The sequence below is a fragment of the Pistacia vera genome, unplaced genomic scaffold (assembly GCF_008641045.1).
Source record: "Pistacia vera cultivar Batoury unplaced genomic scaffold, PisVer_v2 Contig205, whole genome shotgun sequence".
Lineage (NCBI taxonomy): Eukaryota > Viridiplantae > Streptophyta > Magnoliopsida > Sapindales > Anacardiaceae > Pistacia > Pistacia vera.
Window position 1 is genome coordinate 82,461 of NW_022196008.1, and position 22,655 is coordinate 105,115.

General features: G+C 38.5%; 1 protein-coding gene across 1 annotated transcript; it reads left to right on the top strand.

Moving 5' to 3' along the window:
• Nucleotides 1-963: 963 nt before the first annotated feature.
• LOC116128914 lies at nucleotides 964-21,527 on the top strand. Its single transcript, XM_031414671.1, has 2 exons — nucleotides 964-1,153; nucleotides 19,447-21,527. The coding sequence occupies exons 1-2, from the start codon at nucleotides 964-966 to the stop codon at nucleotides 21,525-21,527; spliced, it is 2,271 nt and encodes a 756-aa protein (XP_031270531.1).
• The last annotated feature ends 1,128 nt before the right edge of the window (nucleotides 21,528-22,655 follow it).

Genomic DNA, 22,655 nt, shown 5'->3' on the forward strand with positions numbered 1-22,655 from the left:
GTTGTCTCTGAANTATGTTACAAGACAAATCAAACAGAAGAAAGAAAATAAAGAAAATAAACTTTGATCTCTACTAACAAAACCAGATATTTTGAAGGGTATGTTTGTTTATGTTTTTCTTTTCAACTTTTCAATAATATTGTTAATCCAAAGCTATAATATTGTTAGATAATCCAAATCTTTAAATCAAAATGACAGCATATAATATAATATCCACGGCCACCAACAGGGCAATAAGGAAAATAGATATCATTTTGAAGGTCACAACCAAAATTACAGCATGCAAATTTTCCCGAAATCAAAACCAATAACCCATAAAGCCCTAATTCATACAAATTTCATAACCCCAAAAGCCATATTTAAATCAAATGACAACATTCCATACAGCAGCCAAGAATAAACAGATCGACAAACAAATTAAAGAAACAAATTGAAGAAGACTGAAATACCTTTTAGGATAGAGGACTGACAAAGCATGGCTGCCCATCCCAAGCTTCGATTTAAGAAAATGGCCTTGAAACTGTTTTTCATTTTTTTTTATTTAAAGAAGATGACGTGGCATAGTTAGGATTAACTAAATACGTAAAATGGGTTAAAATGAAAAGATTGAAACATATGTGGGCCAAATCAGAAATAATAAAAGTTTTTAAAATTTGAAATTTCTCAAAACAGGCCCCACTAACTATTCACCTCGCTTAATCGAAATTCATCAGGGCAAAAAGCGATTTCTTGAACCAATGGGAGACAGTGCGATTTCCGATCGAACCCGCAAATTTCCACACCATATTCAATCGTAAACTCAATTTCTTGAACCCTAAACAGAATATAGTCATGATTTCCGGTGAAAGTCACGATTTTCGATCGATTTCTTGAACCCTAAATGGAATCTGCGCGATTTTTGGCGATACAACCCACATTTCCGATCGAAACTACAAATTTTGACACCAAATTCAATCCAAAACCATGGTTGACACTCACAATGACGAGGAAAACCCAACTCCACTTCGAATCCTAGATTCTGGTGGCGCAAGCAGTTCAATGGTTGCTCCTGTGGATCATCCGATCAGTGAAGGTGGTCCACAGGCAGAGGAGACGTCGGCAGCACAAGAACAGAGGGAAGAATCGGCAAACGGTTATGAAGGCGAGGAGTCAGGTGAGAATTCAGGCCAAGAGGAGGATTCCAGCGAGAATTCAGGCTAGGAGAGTCTTCCGAGGATTCAGGCGACGAGAAGGAGGTCAGCGAGAACGAGGCGGCCGGCAAAGAAAAGGTACGTTCTGAACTGTATTGCTTAAGCGATTAACCTCTTTTACTCATGGTCGCATCATCTGCCCAGATCTAAGATCGCTTAAGCGATCCTTTATATCGCTTAAGCGATTGATTCAGTTGACTCTTGGTCGCTTAAGCGATTTCAATCTTTTCGACGCAGAATCATAGATATAAGATCACTTATGCGATCTTTTGTGTCGCTTCAGAAATTCTTTTAGTCTACTCGTGGTCGCTTAAGCGATTGCAGATCGCTTAAGCGATCTTGCACAAGGCAGAGTCAAGATATCGCTTAAGCGACCACAGTGGTAATTTTTTGCTGCTAATATTTTGTTTATTAGTTGTTTTAGTTTATTTTTGTTGCTGACATTTTATTTATATCGATTGTGCAGATTGTGCGGACCGTAAACTATACAGACTATGAGTTGGACCTTATAAGCGATAATGTGCCATACTTCCCTGCAAGGGTGATGGTAAGGTCAAGTTGGGAAGTTTTTGATAGAATACAGGACATTTTAGATGGAATTATGCATGGTAGAAGAGATTTCTGTCGCACTTGTTTCGGTAGGTTTTTAGGACTCGAAAATCATTGGAAAAAGGCATTTTGGGGGCAGGGAGTGCATTACATATTGCTACACTCAGTAAAATGCAATAAAAAAAAGAAATGTGGTTTGTGGTGGGCGGAAAGCCACTACATTTTGGCATGATGGAATATGCCCTAGTGACGGGCTTAGGATGTGGGGAAGTGCCAGATAAGAAGGCAGAGGCAGTAAGGAACAGTCGGGGAGCCAAACAGTTTTATAATAAGGTTTTGCAGGGGGATAAGTCTATTACAGCACAGGTATTAGAGAATAGGCTAGAAACAGTTGAATTTACTGATACAGAGAAGATAAAAGTGTGCTTGGTTTTGTTTTCACATTCGATCTTATTGGCTGGTGACTCAACAAAAGCTGTTGAGAAAGATTGGTTGTTGTTTGCAAGCAACTTGAAGTTCTTTAATTCTAATCCGTGGGGACTGAAATCATATGAGCGAACCATCAACAGCCTAAAAAAAGTAGACATGGCGTTAAAGCAGTCCCAATGGGAGGGGAAGGATAAACCAAGCACGTACAATTTGTTTGGCTTCCCATGGGCAATACAGGTAAATATTAATAGCTTTTTGTTATATTTTTTGTAACATATATGTTTGAATTATGATATGGACTGGTTTTTTACAATATAGGCTTGGATGTACGAGGTCATCCCTGTCTTTGCTAAGCGGGGGGGGGGGGGGGAGGGGGGAGAGGAGCAACAGTTTGGATGTGCAGCAGCAATTTCCTAGGATATTGCGGCGGCATGTCTAGAGGTACACCCATTCGGATTATGAGCAAATAGATGTTAAGATTCGAGCGGCTGGGGTAAGATTAAAGGACTAAGCTTTTGAATATGCAGTTGCTTTAAAATGTCGCTTCAATCTGATTGATTTTGTTTCTTATTGCAGGGAGTCGTCCGTCCCTTTCTCACCGCTACTGGGGCTGAAGTGGAAGAGGACTATGTCAAATCTTTCAAAGCACTAGAGGATGCAAGGGATGAACAGATAGACTGCCTGATGCGGGACCTAAAAGGGGTCACGCATGTGATGGCAGTTGTTGGGCCACTGCTTCACAACGTGGTTGATGTCGAGGATGATGAAGCTCCAATCGATCGGAGGTCCGAGGAGGAAGAAGAGAAGAGGGAGGAAGAGGTTCGTATGCCTCAGCAAACCGGTACAACAAGTACCGCTTTGTCGAGACATCGACGTCGGGAGAATGAGGTTGTTGACCTCATAAACGGCTTGTTTGAGAGTTTTACAATAGCCGTTTATGCAAGGTTTGACAAGATGGAAGAGTGCATGAAAAGGGTGGAGGAGAAAGTGGATAAGCTGGGAGAGAAAGTTGGTACAGTGGAAGAGGAAGTTGGTATAATGGAGGAGGAAGTTGGTGGAGAATTAAAGGCTGTTGAAGTGCAAACTGGCTTGAAAAGAGAGAGCCGGAAGAGCAAGTTTGTGAAATCACCTTACATGGTATTGACACAAGTAAAGAAGAAGAAAATTAAGAAATAAATGGAGGAAGAACCAGAAATTGAGAAGGTTGGTGGAGGAAGTGGGGCGGTGATAATGGAGGAGGGCGAGGTGGGAGGCGAAGGAAGCGGGGATGTAAAAATAGAGGAAGCGGGAGGGAGTGGGCAAGGGAAATTGGACTCAAATGTCGATTTGTATAGGCCAATAGAGGAAAAGAGAAAACTCTTCTATGCCTATTACAATCGATCAAGAAGTAATGGCCATATAAAGTGTAAGACAGGGGATTATCCTCGGGAATGGTTTTAGTAGTTGTTGACGATGGGCACGTGGCTTGAGGACTCGGTGAGTTATTTTTGCTTAATTTTCCTTATTTTTGCCTATGTTTTCCATACTTATCTTGTTGTTTTTATTTGATGCAGCACATCGATGAGATATTGGCACTGATGAGGCTACGACAGACTACTGATGGTGATCTGTTGTATCTCGACTGTGCCATCACTGATGTGGCGTTTGGCCAAAGGCTTGTTTCGGCATATCGTACTTTAATTAAAAATGCCGTTGCTAGTGGTGCAGCAAAAGGACCGAAGCGAAAAAGATTGGCCCCAGTACAGTTGGACTACATCCCTGATGATTTTCATTTTGATGACAGAATTATTACTACATCATCCTTGTCAAACAGATGCACTGGATAGCAATTGTTGTGCATCTAGAGGAGGGGTTGCTAAAGATCCTTGACTGCAACCCCACTATTTGTCGAGACAAGCAATTGGAGGTGGAGTTAGAGCCATTGTCCAGGTTGTTCCCGCAGTTGTTGCATGGTAGCGGGATGTTTGGGCACTTGGGTGATCAAGTACTAACCGAAAAGTGGCCAATTAAGCGCTCTACCGACCCAATAAATGAGTCAAGGTAAATTTTATATAAAACTAACTTACATAATACAATTGTTCTATAAGTTTATTCTAATGCTAATGTCTTCTTCATATTGTAGTGCTGAATGTGGGGCATATGCCCTGAAATTTATTGAGTTCGACATGACCAATAGCCCGATGGACGGGTTGAATGACGAAACAATGAGATACTATCGGGAGGGCTGGGCTGTCGACTGCTTCCATGGGCAGATGGATCCGTTTTGAGTGAGCAGAACCTAATAAAAAGGTATGAAAGTTGGACTTTGAATTTTTTAGTTTATGTGATGTTGATGTTGATACTTGGGTTGTGGTGCTAATGCTGCAGGTGTCATGCTTATATGGAGCTTTATCGAAAGAGACAGACTGAGTAAACTTCTCACCTAACCACTCTATAACTTTTTTATGTGTTTTTTTTTTTATTTACAAAAGTTGACGTGTCCGCAGGTGTGTGCCAGATAATTTTTACAGGTTCCTGGCAAACAATGAGAGGAAACTTCTCAAAGGCTGGTTGGCAAAAAGGGGCATCTGCAATAAAGGCTGCTGGGAAGGCATGGTACCAAACAATGATCTCAGACAGGTTACTCGTAAACAGAATTCGAAAACTTCTCAAAGGCTGGTTGGCAGGAGGAGGCATCTGTAATAAAGGGATTGTGCAAAGGTGTTAGTGACATTAAACTCTTTGGCATCAAAAAGTAAATTAAAGGTATTGTATAGGAAATTGTAAAGAATTTATTATGTATGGTGTGATCATTGTCAAGAATTGGATCTGACATTTGGGAGATATTTTTGTTTGTCCATATAAGATATCTCATTAGCAGTTTGAATTTACTATGTATGGTGTGATCATTTGCTGCACCCAAGTTGGATAATGGTTTTTTAGCGTTTTGTTTCATTTTGTGTATCACTACAACGTGTGATGTACTGGTGTGATTATTTGATTCACCACAATTGGGGGTAATGGTTAGCTTGTCCAAATATTTCGATATTTGCCGCATCCCATGCCTATTTTTTATTTTGTGTTTCGATAAACAGGTTACATTGATGTCTCTTATATTTTGATTTGTGATGAATTAGATTGATATAAATTACTTAATTTTGCGATACAAATTCTTTTCGGATTTGGGAGGGAAATAAGTGATGTACAAATGTTTCCCAATCACAGTCATTTCGAAATTAATTAACTTAAAGACAGGCATGGTACCAAACAATTACGTATATGACCAACCACATATATCTCTTAAACGACCAAGACTTTTCCAAAAATGATCGCTTAAGCGATCTCAAATTGCTTAAGTGACCAAGAGTCTATTATGAAGCATCGCTTAAGCGATACATATGATCGCTTAAGCGATTACCCATCTGGGCAGATGTTCATTCTGCCTCGAAAAATATCGCTTAAGTGATCCCAAATCGCTTAAGTGACAGAGACTCGTTTAGGAAGAATCGCTTAAGCGATCATAGATCTGGGCAGATATTCATTCTGTCTCGGATAAAATCGCTTAAGCGACCAAGAGTATTTTAAAAAATCGCTTTAAGTGATATAAATGGATTGCTTAAACGATCATAGATCTGGGCAAATTCATTCTGCCTTAGCCAAGATCGCTTAAGCGATTAAGGGTCTTTTACGAAACTTACTTAAGCGATACAAATGGATAGCTTAAGCGATTTTCGATCTGGGCATCTGCCACAGGCTAGATCGCTTAAGCGATTACCAATCGTTTAAGCGACCAGGAGTAAAAGCGAAGAATCGCTTAAGCGATATAGACGGATTGCTTAATCGACCAGAGTAAAAGCAAAAAATCCCTTAAGCGATACAGACGGATCTCTTAACCAACTGTGTAAATACAGAGGATCGCTTAAGTGATACTATGTATTCGGATATTATTTATTGTATTTTAGAGCATCGGTTAACCGATTAACGCTATGCTAAACATATAGGGTTTGCAAAGGTGTTCAATGGACTATGACCTTTATTATATTTATATTAAACATATAGTTCTTTTACGTTAGTATGAAACATGTAAGGTGTAGATTGTTTACGTCTATGCTAAACATATAGGGTTTATGATTTGTTCAGTGGACTATGACCGTTATTATATTTATATTAAACATATAGTTCTTTTACGTCAGTATGAAACATTTAAGGTGTAGACTGTTTACGTCTATGCTAAACATATAGGGTTTACGATTCGTTCATTTGGACTATGACCTTTATTATATTTATATTAAACATATAGTTCTTTTACGTCAGTATGAAACATGTAAGGTGTAGACTGTTTACGTCTATGCTAAACATATAGGGTTTACGATTCGTTCAGTGGACTATGACCGTTATTATATTTATATTAAACGTATTTCTTTGTTTAATTATTTAGGAAATATGTGCATTTTTTTAATAAATTTTAGACCCATTAACTGAATTAATTACATTAATACCGCCTGAAAAATTTTAAAAAGTAACAAAAACACCCCCACCCACCCAACTTCCCAGATTCTAGCACCACCGACGGCTACAAACGACCGAAAATGGTCGGTAATTCACAGATGTGACATTTTCTGGCCAGATCCACTGTGGATCTGGCTGGAAAAGGCCACATTTGGCCGTCATCGACTTTCAAAGAAATGGTTGACGTTGATGGTCAACGAAGGCCAAATCTTGGGCATCGTTGACCGAAAACGACGGCCATATATTTGGCCATTGCAGATGGCCAGATGTCAACTTTTCTATCAATCGACGGCTAGATCTGGCCGTGATCTGGCCTTTTTCGACCACATCCGTGGTCGATCTGGCTAGAAAAAGCCATATCGATGCCTTATCAGCCTAATCTGACCACTATGTGGCGTAACACCCTTTCCCGGTAGGACTCCTGTGGTGGCGGCTGGAATCTAAGAAGTTGGGTAGGTGGGGGTGTATTTGTTAAATTTCAAAATTTTTTGTTGGTCGATTAAGCAATCGTACTAAAAGGAACTTCGTTTACACAGGGTCGCTTAAACAATCGTAGATATTGTTTAAGTGATTCTTTTCTTTTTCACTTGGTTGATTAAGCGATCATGTGATTGGCAGAATTAAATCTGCCTAGGTGCATGATCGCTTAAACGATCCGAGATATCGCTTAAACGATCCGAGATATCGCTTAAGCGATTGTTGCCTTCTTGTCCTGGTAGATTAAGCGATCGTGCACCTGGGCAGAATCATATCTGCCCAGGTGCACAATCGCGTGATATCGCTTAAGCGATCCTGTTTGAAAAACCCTTTGTCGCTTAAGGGATATACTTAGTCGCTTAAGCGATCATGGGCAATATATACTTTTCTAGCTTTTCTCCTGAATTTTGACAAACTAAAATTACCAACACGTATTAATTCCATACTTTCTCCTCAATTTGACAACCTAATTCCAAACTAAAATCACCAATAAATATTTAGTCTATGTAATTAGAAATATAAAGAATGATTTATTAAAGGTAACAATAAAATTTATAGCATCAATAATTGAAAACAATAACTCATCAACGGTTGGCCTTCGCAACTCCCTGAATTTCATCCTTCTTCGAACCTAATTTTCTGGATCTGCATGTGATTACTTCTGGCAACTGCTTCTCTTGTGGCCAGGTTGCTTGCAAATTGAGCATTTATTCATCTTTCGGGGAACCTCAGAGGCTGATGGAATACGCTTAACTTTTTTTCTCCCCTTTATTGTCTTCTTGAATGGCGGATGGATGATAATGTCAGCCAACTCTGGCAGCACTACCCACTGCTCTTCTGGAGGCACTGGATATATTGTTTCTAAATAAGCTAGCATGTAGTGATCTACCATATAGAGAGGGGAGCAAAGTTCCATGTAAATTTTGCTTCCGTTGGTGCTTTAGTGCTGCTAGTGCATGAGGACAAGGTAAACGTTTAATGTCAAACACTTTACAGCTATAAGTTTTACTAACAAGGTTAACTAGGGCATCCGGATCATAGCCGCGCACAGTGAACTCTTGAGCATTAAGAGGATAGGCAAACAGTGCATTTGATAATTCTATACGTTCTGGCAATAATTTTTCAGTTGACGGAATAAGGGTTGTAGTAAAATTATCTGACTCTGTACGATGCTCATGGAACCACCGTGACAATTTCCTTTAGATTGCATCAAAAAGTGCAACTATTGGAAACTCTCTTTCTATTAACAACTTCGAATTTATGGACTAACAGGCTTTTCACAAGTGTACGGAATCGTGCAAGTAGTAAAACTCGAGTAAACGAGTGTCGAATCCCAAGAGAACTACCTACTAAGTACCAAACTAGTATATTTTATTGCTATTTGATGAAACATAATTTTATGAATGAATTTAATGAAAACGAAAACAAATTAAAAACTAAATAAAAGCAGAATTTTATAAAAGCTGTGGCACAAAGATAAATAAGGCTAAACCCTAGGGCACAGATTTCACACCAATTTAATCCTATGTATTGACGATCATTACTAACTTAATTAAACTTATTCTAAAGGCCAAACTCCCTATTATTCTCCTAATTTTCTCTCAAACAATTAGCGAATTAACCCTTAAGCAATGACCCAAAATATCTCTAAGTTGAATTTAGAAGCTAAGAGATCATTAAGTTCTATGGAATTTACCAGAGCCTCACAGATCGCGGTAACCTATCTCTAGCGTTCGCTCAATCTATGGTTTTATTACCTTAGACTAATCAGGTTTCATCTCTCGATCTCAACCCAACCCATAAAATCATTCAACTCTCGGGCCCTTAAGAATTGAAAGCATTATGCACAATAATAAAACTTAGAATTAAAAGCTCAATAAGAATTAACAACAATTTAAGTCAACACATATTCATAAATTGGGCTACATCTTAGCCCTAGAAAAGAGATTTAGTTCATAAATATAGTAATGAAAACAACCATTGTATTGAATAACATGAGTTCAAGAAAGAAAAACAGAAACACTTCTCTGATTTGTGAACGAGAATCATAAGAATTCCGATCTCCAAAGTAGTAGCCGTCGTCTTCTTTTTCTTCCAATCTCCTTAAAACTAATTAAAAATCTTTATTTATAGTGCTAGGGTTTAGAGGTTACTTAGGAAAGGAATTAAAATCCTTAACCCACTCAAATTCGGATTAGGAGAATGCAATAACCCAAACAGGCCCGAGACCTATCACTGCGGCGATGAGAAACGTCAATGTGGCGATCGTTATTTCTGTCCATTGAGTCTGTGATATTCAGAATTTGGTAAAGTCATCAACACAAACTTTGTAGCTCTCTGAATAATATTTGCAATGCCACACGAATCGTCGAATTCTGATTTCTACAGCTCAAGTTATGATCCAAACAGCGAAGCATGCTCATCTTGAAGAATTTCCAGATTTTACGTTGTATCTTCGACGCGTCACAACTTTGTCGTTTCAACTCTGATTCTTGCACTGTTTGTTCCTACTCGTCATGAATTACATCGACATCAATTAATTAATCACTAACAAAATATATACTTTCAAGCTCTTATCACAACCCCTAACCAGCTTTTTACTAGTCCCTAGCAAACTAAGCGATAAAATAAGTCTCTAAGCTTGAAAATAAAACAACCAATGAAAACTTGTAACAACTGCTGTAAACTAGTAAAATGCTTGCATAATAATATAGAAAATGGGCCCAAAACTTTTCTTTTTATTATATGTACTAAGTCTTTTATACACAAAGAGCATGATTTACAAAATGCCATTTAAAAAGACAAAAACAGGGGAAACAGTGAACTTTTGCTCCTCGCTTGCCGACGCCCCTCCGACTGCATCATCACCTAGATCCTGCATCCACAAAGGAAAATGACGGGGTGAGCACAAAATAATGCTCAGTAAGTAAACCCTCTATTTGTCCAACCTCGTAACAATTTTTCTTAATTCTTTCCTCACACTTTCTTTTCCATTGTTTCCTACTAATGTCATGGCCTCATCTTACCGAAGGTACGGCTGGATGGCGTTCACACAGCGCCATCTCACTCTTCGTGACTATTGGGTGGAGTTCACACAGCACCAACCCACTCTTAATGACTACCGAGTGGGGATCACAAAGCACCTATCCGGTTTCCATAACTATCGGATGGACCGTTTCTCATGACTTTCGGGTGACGATCACAAAGCATCAACCCGTTTCTAATAACTATCGGGTGGCGATCACAAAGCATTAACCCTTTCTAATAACTATCGGGTGATGATCACAAAGCATCAACCCGTTTCTAATAACCTTCTCATTCACTCTACTCTAGCACTTCTCATTCTCTCTACCCTTAGAGTAGTTGCATTCACAAAGTTCTCTACTCATAGAGCAAGTGCTTACTCAAAGTTTTTTACACTTTCTTAAGTCACTTCTCAATGCACAATTAATGCTTATGGATGGTTCATCTCCACTAATGCACTTATTAAATGCCAACATGCAATGTTGCAAGAATTAAGGTTCACTACTCATACTCAAACCTCTATTAGGCATTTCATCAAACAACTCAAGTGCATAACAAGACTCTACTATAACAATAATTCTATGTCTTTCTCTAACCATCCAAAATGGGAGAAAACTCCCTCACATAGCCATAATTCCTGCCATAGAATAACACTTCCAAAAAAGATTTCTCAATATCCTTCAATTCCATCTCTAACTACATTTCCAACCCACATCTCACTTCTCATAATTGAAGTGTATGAACAACCACAAAGCAATAATAATCTCCATTTAAAACTCAATAACGTAGCATATAACATGTATATAGCATACATACATAATTGCTATTAAATCTCTAATCAAGAAAATTCTCAAATCTCAACTTGGGTTAGGATTTACTTACCTTGTGATGAAGAGATCTCACTAGCTCTTCCTTTCTCTTGGTTTGCTTGATTTTTCTCTACCCTTTAAACAATTCAACAATTAAACCAAAAGACCTCAATAATCAAATATACACAAAATCTCACAAAACTTCACATCCAAAGCAAGAATCCTACCTTAGGGTGCCTTAGATTGATTTTCTATCCCAAATCACTCCAAAAGCCCTCTAAAACTCCTTTAACAAATGAAAGAGAAATTGAGAGGAAGTGAGAAAAGGAGAGTGGCGGTGGAGAAGAAGAATGAAGGGTTTGCAATGACTTAATTCCTTTTAATACAATTTATACACAAGCATTCCCATTTTGCCCTTACTCTTCCTTGGACATTCCATCCATGTCCTTTGATTCATTACAAACACACCCCCATACTAACATATTCTCCAAGAAAATTCCTTACATTTTACTCCCCACTTTCTCTACTAATTAGGGGTAGAATGGTCAAATTGCCCCTAGGGAAGAAAATATCTAAAACTTAACAACAATTTGGTCGGAATGTCGCTGCAGCGAAGAAACTTCTGTCGTCGTGGCGAAACTGTCCAGCAGCTTCCCGTGGCTTCAACACCTCTTCGCCGCGGTGAAGATTCTTCTTCGCCCCGGCGAAGCCTGGAACACAAAACTTCCTCTATTTTCAACCAATTTCCAGGCAAATATTTAACATACCACTCAATCAAAGGCCAACCAACAATAATACTAATAAACCGACTCAAATAAGAGCAAAAGAAGAAACATTAGCTACTTACCTCAAGTGGGGCGTTACAATTCTTCCCCCCTTAAAAGAATTTCGTCCCCGAAATTCATACAAATAACTCTGGGAAGCGATTCTGCATGTCCTGTTCTACCTCCCAAGTGGCCTCTTCCACTTTGTGATTCCTCCAAAGGATTTTCACTAGCGGAACACTCTTGTTCCGAAGCTCTTTAATCCTTCGATCTAGAATCTGAACTGGACGTTCTTCATATACTAGATTCTTTGATAACTCAACGTCCTCTACACTCAGGATGTGGAAGGGATCACTTACATACTTCCGTAGCATCGAGACATGGAAAACATCATGCACCTTGTCCATGCTAGGTGGTAGAGCCAACCTGTAGGCCACCTTTCCCACTCGTTGCAATACCTCAAATGGACCTATATATCTTGGTGCTAACTTTCCTTTGCTTCCGAAGCGCATTACTCGCTTGTAGGGGGAAACTTTCAAAAAAACTTTGTCACCCACTTGGAATTCCACCTCTTTCCTCTTCAAGTCGGCATAGCTTTTCTGTCTATGTTGGGCTTGTTTCATTCTATTTCTGATTAACTTCACATCTTCAACCAGTTTCTGAGTCACCTCTGGCCCAAGAGCGATACTCAGTTCATCTTTTTCACCTACCTCATCCTAATGTAGTGGAGACCTACATCGTCTACCATATAAAGCCTCATAAGGCGCCATTTTAATTGTAGACTGATAACTGTTGTTGTAGGCAAATTCCACTAAGGGTAACATCTCATGCCAGGATACTCGATAATCCATGCAACAGGCTTTCAACATATCTTCGAGCACCTGATTGGTTCTCTCGGTTTGGCCATCTGTCTGAGAATGATAGGCAGTACTGAATGCTAAACGGGTACCCAAATTCCTCTGTAAACTCATCCAGAAATCTAAAACAAATCTAGAATCTCTATCTGACACTATAGTCTTGGGCACACCATGCAATCTGACTATCTCCTTGAGGTAAATCTGAGCTAGCTGATCTGTAGTGGTACTCTCCTTTACTGGAAGGAAATGGGCTAATTTGGTTAATCTATCCACAATCACCCATATAGCATTACACCCTTTTTGTACCCTAGGGAGACCCGTGATAAAATCCATCGAAATGCTCTCCCATTTTCACTTTGGAATACTCAGTGGTTGAANCTTGATTTACATTCGAGGGAAGTTAGATTAGAAGAGAATGTACATCAAGAAAGAAGAGAAAGGCAGGACACGCAGGCCCTATTTAATAAAATACAACCATACATACCCAAAAATATTTAAAACATTCACCCTTAGGTCTAAGGCTCATGTACCGGGCACCATGCAATATACAAACAAGTACAAAGCATACATTTCAAAAACAAACAATTTTTGAAATTTGTGGGTTAATTACAATTTACCCCCTGATAATTTGCAAAACTACTGTTTGGTCCAAAAGTTTTGAAACTTTACATTTTGGCCCCTGCACACTCGGAAGTGCGCTCGCTGCAGTGATGAGTTAGATCGCTGCGGCGTGCGTTGATTACTTGACGTTCACGCTCAAAGCTGCGACGATTTGGTACAGTGCCAATCCTAAGGACGATCGCCGCAGCGATGTGTTATATCGCCGCGGCGAGCGCTGTTTTTCGTACAGCGCTCGTCTAGAGGATGATTGCCGCGACGATGTGTTATATTGCCACGGCGAGCGCTGTTTTCATACAGCGCTCGTCTAGAGGACAATGGGTTATATAGCCGCAGCACTCGCTGCGGCGAGTGTACATAGATCTGTAGCTCCGGATCTGTTCATACAGCAACCAAAAACACTCTAAACGGATTTTGCAATCAATCAAACACATTGATCTCAACAAAAATCCACCAACCATTATACCAAACCAGCAGATCGTNGGTCCTGTAATAAACATCTTGAGTCTTCAAGTATGGTTGCCTCGTCCTTTGCTCCGTCTTCAAGTACATTACAAAAATATCGTTCTAAATTTACAATAAATAATTATACAAATTCTTTACATCAATAAATTTAGAAACCTCTATTTACATTCTAGGGTAGTTAGATTAGAAGAGAATGTACATCAAGAAAGAGGAGAAAGGCAGGACATGCAGGCCCTATTTAATAAATTATACAACCATACATACCCAAAAATATTTTAATACATTCACCCTTAGGTCTAAGGCTCATGTACCGGGCACCATGCAATAGACAAACAAGTACAAAGCATACATTTAAAAAACAATCAATTTTTGAAATTTGTGGGTTAATTACATTTACCCCCTGATAATTTGTAGAACTGTCGTTGGTCCAAAAGTTTTGAAACTTTACATTCTGGCCCCTACACACTCGGAAGTGCGCTCGCTGCGGCGATGAGTTAGATCTCTGCGGCGTGCGTTGATTACTTGATGTTCACTCTCAAAGTACGTTCGCCGCGGTGATTTGGTACAGCGCCAATCCTAAGGACGATCGCCACGGCGATGTGTTATATCACCGCGGTGAGCGCTGTTTTTCATACAGCGCTCGTCCAGAGGATGATCGTCGTGACAATGGGTTATATCACTGCGGCGAGCGCTGGTTTCGTCACCAGCGCCAGTGTGAACAACACTCGCTGCGGCGATGGGTTATATCGTCGCGGCGAGCGTACACAGATCTGTAGCTCCGTATCTGTTCATACAGCAACCAAAAACACTCTAAACGGAGTTTGCAATCAATCAAACACATTCATCTCAACAAAAATTCACCAACCATTATACCAAACCAGCAGATCATCAACAAATTAAATTAATCAATTAATCAGTTTCTTAAAACATGTTTTTTTAAGATAGATTTTCAGCAGATTCAATATGGCAACATATCATCAATCAAATGCATGTTATCAACCATCCATTTAAAAATTGTAAAATTCAGTACCCTAGGCTCTGATACCACTGTTAGTAAACGGTCCCGTATACACAGCGGAAACAAAACAAAATTAATGTAGAGATCATTTACATGAGCCAAGATCAAGGGTATAATTTTACAATTTTATCAAAGCAAGAATCTGCATAAATTAATAATCTGTGTTTAGAAACCATAAGCATGTTTGGAGGCTCCACCACGATTGTCTTTGAACGTTTTGCTACCGATCCAAGTGTAGGATCGAACCCACGTAGTCCACATGAAGACAATCTCAAAAGAACCAAAGAGGGATTTGCTAGATCCTCTTTGGCTTCAAGATTCAGAAGAAGAGAAATCAATTGAAATTGATTTTGGCTAAACCAATTTTCTGCCGTGGGAGTGTATTCCAAAAGGGGGCTGCTGTGTGTTTTATTTTTCAAAGGAAAAATCCTCTCCTTAAAAATCACACACTTTTCCTTTTTATATTTAAAACAATTTGCCCTTATCCCATACGGAATAGGCTCGGGCTCCAATCCAAACGCCCCATGTTGCCAAACACTCCCAATTTGATTTATTTTATTTTCCATCATTATCTCAATTAAAATCAATTAATATATATTTAAATATATATTAACATTTAACAATAATGATAACATATTTAAATATGTGTGAACACACATTTAAACGTAATTTCACTTATTTAATTTTTCTAACAAATTAAATAAAGGCTACGACCTCAGCAAATTTAATTGCACTGTGAAATTACCAAAATACCCTTTCGCCTTAAAAGACGAAAACGCCCTTCTTTCTTCTTGGATCTTAAATTGTCTTCTATGTGTGTGACCCATAGGCTCCTCATCATATCGGCAGTGTATAGTATCGCGATTAACACCAATTAATCGTCTCACTAATACACAGACCAAGATTGGCCCCTAGCAAGGCATCATGGCCACCCGATAGATTCGGATTCAGCAAAGTAGCTACCTGTCAACGATATGGTTACCGTGCAATTCGATCCTTTCATCATACGTTATCTCGACGAGACGAAGGCATAGAAATAGTGTCAACCTTCGGTTACTCTCGATATTATTTATTCAGTTTCTGGACCAATGACCCGTATTATAAACTGGATAGAGCAACAACTCAATCCCACTGTGGCCACAGTTTTAGTGTCATTGCCATATACTGAATTGCGCCGTGAGATAACTTNCAAGCACCCATGTGTTGTACCAGGTTGTCACCAAACAACCTTGACAAGTGAGATCAGTCACTGCCTTTCGACAGGGTCGTTCAACACTATGATAGCCATGCCGTATTATCTGTGCCCTTACTTCAGAATAATACTAGGGCTACAGACATTTCTAGAATGGCCACCATATGTGCTCATAGGGTTCTCACTATCAAGATTTGAAACACTTGATACCCTCATCACGGTTCTACCATTCTAAGGACATATATCAATATATATTGCAATAATAATGATTTACGCGATATAGAATAAAATGTCGTTTATTGATTAATGAACATTATTACAAAGAGTCAATTCTACAATAATTGATTGGCTCTAGGATACCTACTCTAACATGAGGTACATAAATAGTGTCTACCTCAAAAGCTACCTTGACATGTTCTATATTTGGTTCTTGAATCTGATGACTATTGGATTCGAGCACCAACTCGATTTCACTATGGCCACAGATTTGAGGTCGTAGTTCTTTTACCAAATATCTCGTTGAGATAGGATCACTTGTAACCAGAAGTGATGGATCCCTTGTTGATCCACCGTAGCCATAGTGTACTTCTCGATGTAACCAATCATTACCGTTTTGGTAATCGCTAAAAGAGATGATGTTAGGCTAGTGTCAAATCACATTGATATTTACACATGGCTCTCTAGTGATCTCAAGTTGAAGGACCACATGCATCACCATCCGTAAGAGGATATATTCCATAGGCACTGGGTTTACCATCTCATGTAGAATCTTATGATGGGTTAGTCTAGTGTACTTGCACAAGCAAGCAGCCATGCGTTGCACTAGGTTGATGCCTACAATCTTGACATGTGAGATATCTCATAACCTTTCGATATGGTCATTCAATGCAATGATAGTCTCTCCATATAATCCGTGTCCTTGGTTAGATTTATACTACGACTATGGACAGTTTAAGAAGGCTCACATTGTGCTCATAGGGTTCTCACAACTAAGATTTATAACACTTAATTCCCTCGTTATTGGTTGCGACCTTTCTAAGGACATATACTATTTTTTTTACGCGTAGTAAATAGATGCTACAGTATATGCTCATAAATAAGCTATGCCTTTTATTCATTAATTTGAAATGAGTTTACAAGAGTTAAATCATTGGCTCCAATGCACCTACTGTTAGAGTAGATGCCCTAGAGCCAATCAATTATTGTAGAATTTACTCTTTGTAATAATGTTCATTAATCAATAAAAGGCATTTTATTCCATATCGTGTAAATCATTATTATTGCAATATGTATTGATATATGTCCTTAGAATGGTAGAACCGTGACGAAGGTATCAAGTGTTTCAAATCTTGATAGTGAGAACCCTATGAGCACATATGGTGGCCATTCCAGAAACGTCCGTAGCCCCAGTATTATTCTAAATTAAGGGCATAGATAATACGGTAACTATCATAGTATTGAACGACCCTGTCGAAAGGCAATGACTGATCTCACTTGTCAAGGTTGTTTGGTGACAACCTGGTGTAACATATGGGTGCTTGCTGTAGGCGATTACACCGCAGTAAGTTTACTGGACTGACCCACCAGACGATTCCATATGGATGGTAACCCCAGTGTCTATGGAACAAATCCTATAACGAATGGTGGTGCATGTGATCCTTAGACTTGAGATCACCGGAGCGCCTTGTGCACTGATTGGTGTAGTTTGACACTAGCCTAATGCAATTCTTTTCATAGCTATCAATACGGTGGTGATTGGCTGCATCAAGGAGTGTATCAAGACTATGGTGGATTGACAGAGGATTCATCACTCTCGGGTACAGGAGAAGTTATCTCATGGCGCAATTCAGTATATGACAATGACATTAAAACTATGGCCACAGTGGGATTGAGTTGTTGCTCTATCCAGTTTATAATACGGGTCATTGGTCTAGAAACTAAATACATAATATCGAGAGTAACCGAAGGTTGACACTATTTCTATGCCTTTGTCTCGGAGAGATAATGGATGATGAAAGGATCGAATTGTACGGTAACCATATCGTTGATAGGTAGCTGCTTTGCTGAATCTGAATCTATTGGGTGGCAATGATGCCTTGCTAGGGGTCAATCTTGGTTTATGTACAGTGAGACGATTAATTGGTGTTAATCGCAATACTATACACTACTGGTATGATGAGGAGCCTATGGGTCACACACATAGAAGATAATTTAAGATCCAAGAAGAAGGAAGGGCGTTTTTGTCTTTTTAAGGCGAAAAGGTATTTTGGTAATTTCACAGTGCAATTAAATTTGCTGAAGGTCGTAGCCTTTATTTAATTTGAAAAATTAAATAAGTGAAATTACGTTTAAATATGTGTTCTCACATATTTAAATATATTATCATTATTGTTAAATGTTAATATACATTAAATATATATTAATTGATTTTAATTGAGATAATGATGGAAAATAAAAATATCAAATTGGGACTGTTTGGCAACATGGGGTGTTTGGGTTAGAGCCCAAGCCTATTCCATATGGGAATAGGGCAACTTGATTATTTTACTATAAAAAGAAAAGTTTGTGATTAATCAATTAATTGATTTCTCTTTTAAAGTGAAACACACACAGCAGCCCCTCTCAATACACTCCCACGACAAAAACACTTTAGGCTCAAAAATCAATTCAATTGATTTGCTTTCTTCTTAATCTTGAAGCCAAAGAGGACGTAGCAAATCCCTCTTTGGTTCTTTTAAGATTGTCTTCGTGTGGACTACGTGGGTTCGATCCTACACTTGGATCGGTAGCAAAACATTCGTTGACAAATTTGGAGGAGCCTCCAACGTGAGTTTGTTTTCTTTAAAATCAGATTTATTTTTCTGCAGATTTTATTTTAATATGAATTGTAAAATTATACCCTTGATCTTGGCTCATGTAAACGATCTCTATATTATATTTACTTTGTTTCCGCTGCGTATATGGGACCGTTTACTAACACCTACTCTAACAATCTCCCACTTGCATTATAGCCTATCATTCATAGGTTTGATCCCATATGATGCTATGTGCCTATCATGCTTCTGCTATGACAAAGCTTTTGTAAGTCGGTCTGTGATGTTATCGTCAGTAGGTACTCAATCAATTTGTCGCCTCTCAATTCAATAGTTAGGTCAGTAAGGTTAATTAATTTGGTGCATTCGGCACGCTACCAAATTTTGGCGCCATTGCCGGGGAGTGGTATTTGTCGATTTTTTTTATATATTCTATGTTTTTTTTTTTTTTTTGTGATTTTCTTTAATCAGTGCTTAGTTGTTTTTTTAATTTTATTTTATTTTATTTTGTTTAATTGTGATTTTTAGGTTTTTGAAAAAAAAAATAGTACTATTTAGTATTGTTCCTAAGAGAAATTTTGGTTGAACTAGGAGTGCTGCAAGTATCCATTTCAAAGAAAACGACATTCTGAGCAAGACTAGAAGGAGAGTTGGAATTTGATCCAAAAATCGAACGCAGTTTACGGAAGTTGCAAAAAGAGTCACGTCAAGCAAGTTCTTCATCTCCTGATCTAAATATAGCCCTTGGTTCAGCATCTCACAGCTCATCCAGTGATCCAGATTCAGAGATAGAAGAAGAGATGGCCGCTGGCAGAACATTAAAGGAGTTGGCTGCCCCTGATTTTAATCATCAGCCTTTGTGTATTCAATACCCTACTTTAGATGTTGCTTTTGAACTTAAGTCTGGTCTAATTCACTTGTTGCCTACATTCCATGGTCGTGCAGGTGAAGATCCAAATAAACATCTAATGGAGTTTCACGTTGTCTGTTCAAGCATGAAATCGACTGGAGTGACAGAGGAGCAGATTAAGTTGCGAGCTTTTCCTTTTTCGTTGGGGGATGATGTAAAGGATTGGCTCTATTATTTACTATCGGGGACAGTCACAACATGGAACGAGATGAAAAGGATGTTTTTAGAAAGATATTTCCCAGCATCTAGAGCTGCCACTATCAGGAAAGAGATATGTGGGATAAGGCAATATAATGGAGAGACGTTGTATGAATATTTGGAGCGATTCAAGAAGCTATGTGCAAGCTGTCCTCACCACCAGATAAGTGATCAATTGCTAATTCAGTATCTCTATGAAGGATTGCTGCCTATGGAAAGAAATATGATAGATGCAGCAAGTGGAGGTGCTTTGGTAGATAAGACTACTGAAGCTGCCAAACAGTTAATCTCAAACATGGCTGCCAATTTCCAACAGTTTGGTACAAGACATGATGCGCCAACCAAAAAGGTGAATGAGGTAAGTACATCTTCCATTGAACAACAATTATTTGATCTTACCTCTCTTGTTAGACAATTGGCTGTAGGGAATGCGCAACAAGTAAAAGCTTGTGGGATATGTTCAACAATGGGACACCAAATGGACATGTGCCCAACACTTCAAGAGGAAGGGACTGAACAAGTCAACACAGTAGAAAACTTTTCTGGACCACCGAGGCAACATGATCCTTACTCCAACACGTACAATCTAGGTTGGAGAGATCATCCGAATTTCAGTTATGGAGGAAATAGACAAGTAGGAGGTGGACAGAATTTCTTCCAAAATAGACAACAACAGCAACAAGGTTTTCAACCGAAGCAACCTGCATCACAGAGTTCAAACTCATCCCTGGAAGATATAGTTAAGTCCCTTGCTTTGAATACCAAACAGTTTCAACAAGATACAAGATCTAGTATTCAAAGTCTGGAGAATCAGATGGGTCAAATGGCAACTGCTATAAGTCGTTTAGAGGCTCAAGTTGGAGGAAAGTTGCCTTCTCAAATAGTGGTGAATCCAAAGGAGAATGTGAATGCAGTGACGCTAAGAAGTGGCAAGAAAGTGGAAGAACCAAAGCTGAACATTCCAAGTGTAGAAAAGGAGGCAGAGATTAAAGATGAAATTGAGAAAGAAAAGGCTACAACTAAATCAAAGGTAATTCCTAACCCTTCAATTCAACTTCAGTCTAATACTTTGCCTTTTCCTAGCAGATTTGCGAAGTCAAAGAAAGAAGAGAAGGATAAAGAAATTTTGGAGATGTTTCGCAAGGTGGAAGTGAATATACCTCTATTGGATGCAATTAAACAAGTGCCAAGGTATGCAAAATTTCTTAAGGAGCTATGCACCAATAAGTGGAAGTTGAACGGTGATGAGAAGATAATAATGGGAGAAAATGTGTCAGCAGTTTTCCAAAGAAAACTTCCTCCCAAATGCAAGGATCCAGGTATGTTTACAATTCCGTGTAAGATAGGTAACACCAGAATTGAGAGAGCTATGGTAGATTTAGGAGCTTCGATTAATGTTATGCCAAGATCTATTTATGTTTCATTAAATCTAGGTCCTGTGAAAGATACTGGTGTTATTATCCAATTGGCTGATCGCACTAATGCATACCCTGAAGGGGTAGTTGAAGATGTTCTTGTGCAGGTCAATGAGTTAGTGTTTCCAACGGATTTTTACATTCTGGATATGGATGATTCTTCGTCTCCTGACCCTGCACCTATCTTATTGGGAAGACCATTCCTAAATACAGCTCGGACAAAAATAGATGTTCATGATGGTACCCTCACAATGGAATTTAATGGTGAAGTAATTCGTTTTAATATTTATGATGTCATGGAGTCGGGCTAACGACTTTAACCAAAGGCGCTGCTTGGGAGGCAACCCAAGAATTCAGATTTGATTTTCTTTTCCCTTGACTTTAGTTTTTTTTTAGTTTTCCCATATTTTTTTTTTCTTTTTGTTTTATTTGCCTGTCTCTACATTTGGGTTTTACATTGGGGACAATGTAAGTTTTAAGTGTGGGGGAGAAGTTAGGCTTTAGGTGTTTGTTTATGTTAAGAAAAAAAAAAAAAAAAGAGTTTTTGTTTTTACGAAGGTTTATGCTTTAAGTCATGTCTTTGAATGTCTAGTGATGCATGAAATAATAACTTGACTTTGTGTTGAGCATATTCCTTGACTTAGGATGTTAGCAATATTTCATAAAATAGAGTTAATCATATTTGAATCTTTGTAGTTTTGAAACAATATGTCTTGAGAAGTTGGGTGAACTTGGTGACGAAGCATGATTGAGGAGTGTATAACAACCCTTAAAAGAAAGAAAAAAATTGTTTCTCTTAAGCTAGTCCTAAATTTGGGTTTAAGCAAATAGGAAAAAGAAAAGAAAGGTATGTGGTGAGTCGAGATGGAGCGTAAAACGCACTCACTCATAAACACAACCATGAAATGAGATGGAGCATAAAATGCACTCAATTGTTTAAAAAAAAAAAAAAAATTTAGTTTGCTACCCAGTTTGTAGTTGTAAAGAGAAACAATTGAGAAAAAAATTAAGAGGTGAGTTGTACATGAATTGGTTGTGATTAGTTTCCTTGTTTGCATTGATTGAGAGTAATTGTGGAAAATGATGAAGAGATACGAATGTCATTAACTCTACTTTACTTTATCTTTGTTGCTTCCTAAGTTAGGTATGAATATGCATGGATTAAATAATGTTGCTTATGCATCATGATGGTGTTCTGGATATGACTTGAGTGTTTGAATTAGTTTGCCCGAGGACGTGCAAAAGCTAAGTGTGGGGGAATTTGATAAGAGTGTAATTGATATATTTTTATTCCTTCCATATTATGTTTTTTGTTATGTTTTATGCCTATTTGAATTGATTAGAGTTTATTTTGTGAGTTTGGCATAGTTGGATAGACTTTAGGAAGTAAGTGATAAAAGATTAGGAAATTCCAGATTTTCCAGATTTTTCGTTATTCT